Below are 5,164 nucleotides of genomic sequence, written 5' to 3' on the forward strand. Positions count from 1 at the left end.
GAGGCAAGAGAATCCCTTAAGCCCAGGAGCTGGAGGTTGCTGTGAGCTGTGATGCCATGGCACTCTACCCAGAGCAACAGCTTGAGGCTCTGTCTCAAATAAATAAATAAATAAATAATTTCCCAATTCACATTTTAGGTTGTTTCCTCTCTTCCCAGAAGGAGTACTTAAGGATGGATCCACAGTCCTTCACCCCAGGTAAAGGCTGTGTTATGGCTGTAGACACACCACTGTACCTATACCTGTCCTCAGGTCTGAAAACAAGGAGCTCACAAATCAAGGGCTAGAAGTTAAGGATTTCACCTTTCCCCCAGAATCTGCAGGATAACCAGGGTCTCTGAGATTGTGATGCCCTGGCTACCCAGAGAGGAAGGAGAGGGCGCGGCTGGAGCCCAGTGTGGGAGGGACAGAGTGTGGGGTCCTCACCTGGCAGAGCCAAGGGGCGGGCACAGGTGGGGGTGAGATGACACAAGGATTTCTCTACCTCTCTCTCCAGGCCCTGCTGAGATCAATTTCTATGCTCTCCCAGAACCTCTGGAAGAGAAAAAAGGAGGATTCCCTTCTAGGCTCATAGGCCTTATTGCCAGGACCCCGACTTCTTCACCACTGCGCAAGTTAGAAAATTGTATACCTTCTGGTGGATCCTGCACTGAGAGGAAAAGGCTGAGTGAGAGGCACGGAGACTGGACATTGCCGGCTATGCACTTCCCCTTCCCTCAGTACCCCTGCTCTCCGCCCCACCCTGCTGGAAACCTTGCTGGGAGGAGCCTGGAACAGAGATGAAACTGGAATGGCAGGGCTGCTAGGGGTTATTTATACGCTGGGACTCCAGGAGGTTCACCACACAGAAGAGACACAACTTGGAAGAACTGTCTGGAGAAAGACAATGTCAGGGCTACAGGTGAGTTGAAGAGGGACAGACTTAACACTCCCAAGTCACATAAAGGAAGGAAGAAAAAGGGGGAGGTTTTATGAGATGAAAATGTGGGCATTTCTATATTGAACGTTTTCCTGAGAGGTGGGGGTGAGTGGAAGACTGAGCCTCTGGGGACATGATGTGTGAGGTCCTTGTGGGGTATGGCATGTGGACCCTCGACCAGCCTGACCCCAGCTACGACCAGCTACGTCCCCATTTGATGGTGTCTGACTGAGAGTGAACTCTATTGAGACGAGGTGACTTTGTGCAGGAGGGGGGTGGCTGACTGGGATGGGCAGGTGTGAGTGACGGCAGGGGGGTGGGACTGTGCTTTGCCTTTATGACAGTGGCTGTGAGCATGCACAGGAGTACAACCTGGGCAGTACTCAAGCAACTGTGCACATCCCAGTGAGCAGGGGCATGGAGAGGCTGGTGATACTCAGTTGCATGTCCCTGTGCGAGCGTGAGCATGTGTGTGATCTGTGGCTGGGTATTGAACTGAACACATAGGTGAGTTTCTGAAGGTACTTCCCTGTGTAGCAGTGACAGATTAAATGACTGCAGGGGTTTCCATGTGTGGTAGAACTGGCAGGGGTGCTGGGGATGTGAGTTCTCTGAGCACTCCCCAGAGCAGAATGAATGAGTCTTTAGAAGCCTCTTCTCAAGAAGAGTTGGGGGAAATGAACGCAGACTTGGGGGTACTGGATTTCCAGGCCGGGTCTGCACATGGGGACTACAGGCCCCCCTCAGCCCCCACCCTGGCCTGTTACTTCCCCATTCTTCACCCATTGTTTGTGCAGGTAGCAGGACTATGTTTTCAATTTGTACACCGTCTTGAAAGGAGACACATTGACTGAGTGCAGTGTACAGCCTAGATTGCTGTAATCCTAGCAATCTAGGAGACCGAGGCAGGTGGATTGCTTGAGCTCAGGAGTTGGAGACCAGACTGAGCAAGAACAAGAACCTGACCCTACTGAAAATAAAAACAGAAAAACTAGTGGTGGCGCCTGTAATCCCAGCTACTCGGGAGGTTGAGACAAGAGAATCGCTTAAGCCCAAGAGTTTGAGATTGCTGTGAGCTATGGCACCATGGCACTCTACCCAGGGGGATAGCGTGAAGCTCTGTCTCAAAAAAAAAAAAAAAAAAGAAAGAAAGAAAGGAAAGGACACACATTGCCCAAGATCTGTGTGATGCAAACACATCCCACACAAACAGGTTTCCTCTTTTATTATTTCCCACTGTCTATAAACAAGTGTTCTTTAATTCACTGGAATGAATTGAGGGGGAGAGTAAATATTTTTTAAACTTTATTTTCACATCTTCAAGTCTTGTTTTCCCAGGTTTGGAGAGTAAAAAATAGACAAAAGGCTGTTCCAGAGGCCCTCCCCTTCTTGATGGGCTGCCCTGGTGGAGACCCTACATGTACCAGGGATTAGACTAAAGGCTTCAGATGTATTAACCCACCTGTTACTGAGGACATCCTACAAAGTAGAAGTGTCCCATAATCATCCTTGTACTGGGGAAACTGAGGCAGTGAACATTCACATAATGGATCGAAGATCTCACTACCAGTAAGAGGCAGATCCAGCATTTGACTCCAGGCACTTGGGCTCTTGAGCTCTTGCTCTGAGCTTGGCCCTCCCATCTCTTCAAGACCTGGCTAGGATGGTCTGGCGCAGTGGCTCATTCCTGTAATCCTAGCACTCTGAGAGGCCGAGGCAAATGGGTTGCTTGAGCTCACAGGTTTGAGACCAGCCTAAGCCAGAGCAAGACCTTGTCTCTAAAAATAGCCAGGCATTGTGGCAGGTGCCTGTAGTCCCAGCTACTTGGGAGGCTGAAGCAAGAGAATCGCTTGAGCCCAAGAATTGGAGGTTGCTGTGAGCTATGACACCATGCTACTCTACCCAGCCCAGGGTGACAGACTAAGACTCTGTCTAAAAAAAAAAAAAAAGGAAAAGAAAAAGACCCTGACTGGGCATGGTGGCTCACACCTGTAATCCTAGCATTCTGGGAAGCTGAGGTATATGGACTGCCTGAGCTCAGGAGTTAGCCTAAGAGTGAGATTCTGACTCTACCTCTACTGAAAATACAAAAAGTAGCAGGGCATAGTAGTGGACACCTGTAGTCCCAGTTACTCAGGAGGCTGAGGCAAAAGGATCACTTGAGCCCAATAGTTTGAGGTTGCTGTGAGCTCTACCCAGCACTGTACCCAGCCCAGAGTGACAGAGTAAGACTCAGTCTCAAAAAAAAAAAAAAAAAAGAATATAGGGCCATGAGAGGGAGGGGGAAAGAGAGCCCAAGAGTTTCTCCTCAGGCCTCTGGGCTGCTGGAAACTGTTACAGAAGGGGGGCCCACACCCAGCCTTAACCCTTCCACCCTGATCCCTATGGCAGGTGCCACACACGCAGTTTGTGACCTTGCCTATTGGCTCTTCTGTGACAATCAGAGGAACGACTCTCCTCCCTTTTGTGTGAGTATCCTACAGTCCACGAGTGAGGGGGTGAAGGCGAAGGGAGAATATTAGCTTAGGGCCTTACCTCGTGTCCGAGTGATGTTAAAATGTCTGATTGGCAGGATGGCAGCACAGGGCAGGTGCAGCTCTTGGAGACCCCTCCAGCACCAGGCATCAAATTTATTGTTGCTGGACTGTGGGCAGGTCTTAGGGTCCGGGCAAAGAGACCCTTCAGGGGCTGGAGCTGGAGCTCCTTATCAGGGGGCATAGAATTTTGGGGGGTGGGCAACTAACAGGTCCAGCTCAGTGACTTGGGCTGAATTTTAGCCTTGGGACAGGGCATCCAACCGTGCAGGGCAAGATGAACTGACACAGTCCAACAAAGACAAGGAACACCGTGTCAGGCAGGGAGGCCTTCTGCCCATTGTGAGGAAGAAGATTGGGCGTGTGTGGAGTGTGTGTTACCCCACAGGGAAGGGATCTAGCCAATGTGCTGTGTGCTTTGCTCTTCAGCAAGGACCCACAGCTGCAGGTAGATTTCCACACTGGAACATCCGAGAGTTCAGACATCGCCTTCCATTTCCGAGTGTACTTTGGCCATTTTGTGGTAATGAACAGCCGTGAGAATGGGAGCTGGAAATGTGAGGTGAAATCCTCTCACATGCCCTTTGAGAATGGCAAACCATTCAACGTCCGCATCCTGGTGCTGCACAACGAGTACCAGGTGAGTGGCCCCCTTGGCGTCTGCCACTCTGCCTCCTCCCCCAGCCAGGCCCCAAGGGTCCCATGGGGTCCATCTCCCATAACTGCTCCTGCCTCAGGCTTTTGGCCACAGAGTACCCCCTAATTTGGGGGGATGGACAACCGATAGGTCCAGCTCAGAGACTTTGGCTTAATTTTAGTCGTGGGACAGAGCATTTCACCATATAGACCTTTTCCCAAATCTGACCACAGTCAAGGTCAGCCCCATTCCCCCCAGGGTGAAGAATCTCCTCTGTCTTCATCTGTAGCTATCATCCTATGAATGCTGTTATTTAAATTTTCATATAGCTGAAAGGCTAAAATATGCAGATGAGGCCAGGCAGGTGGCTCACACCTCTAATCCCAGCACTCTGGGAAGTTTATGTGGGTGGATGTCTTGGGCTCAGGAGTTTGAGACCAGCCTGAGCAAGGGCGAGACTTCATCTCTGCAAAAAAGTAGAAAACTTACTAGGGTGTGGTGATGGTTGCTTGTAGTCTCAGCTACTCAGGAGGCTGAGGCAGGAGGATCGCTGGAGCCCAGGAGTTTGAGATTGCTGTGAGCTATGACACCATAGCACTCTAGCCAGGGTGACTGAGTGAGATTGTGTCTCAAAAAAAAAAAAATACAGATAAATTAAATCATCTTAATCAGTCCAAAATTAAATCTTCCTCTCATCCCTGAACCCCAATCTTCCTCCTCCCCACTAGCTTCTCTATTTTCCTTCCAGAGATGATCTATGCTTATGCAAACACTTGCACTTCTTTTTTAAACAAATAGTGGTATAATTTTCTTTGTGCCTTACACTTTAAGCACAAAGTGGGAGGCCGAGGCAGGTGGACTGTCTGAGCTCACAGGGTCGAGACCAGCCTGAGCACTAGTGAGACCAAATCTCTAAAAAAAATAGTGAGGTGTTATGGAGTGTACCTGAAGTCCCAGCTAACTGGGAGGCTGAGGCAAGAGAATCACTTGAGCCCAAGAATTTACTATGAGCTATGTCACCATGGCACTCTATGACTGGCGACAAAGTAAGATTATCTTCAAAAAAAAAAAAAA

General features: G+C 49.7%; 1 protein-coding gene across 1 annotated transcript in view; it reads left to right on the forward strand.

The window, feature by feature from the left end:
* Positions 1-862: 862 nt before the first annotated feature.
* The window catches only part of LOC100964325 (galectin-10), a 6,513-nt gene continuing 2,211 nt past the window's right edge, over positions 863-5,164 (forward strand). The window contains exons 1-3 of the mRNA XM_003802125.2: positions 863-901; positions 3,311-3,387; positions 3,883-4,093. Of these exons, the coding sequence (XP_003802173.1) occupies positions 887-901; positions 3,311-3,387; positions 3,883-4,093 (303 nt within the window). The 5' untranslated portion in view covers positions 863-886. The remainder of the gene's footprint in view (positions 902-3,310; positions 3,388-3,882; positions 4,094-5,164) is intronic.

This window comes from Otolemur garnettii, unplaced genomic scaffold (genome assembly GCF_000181295.1).
Source record: "Otolemur garnettii isolate 467f Iridium unplaced genomic scaffold, OtoGar3 scaffold00233, whole genome shotgun sequence".
In the NCBI taxonomy this organism is placed as follows: Eukaryota; Metazoa; Chordata; class Mammalia; order Primates; family Galagidae; genus Otolemur; species Otolemur garnettii.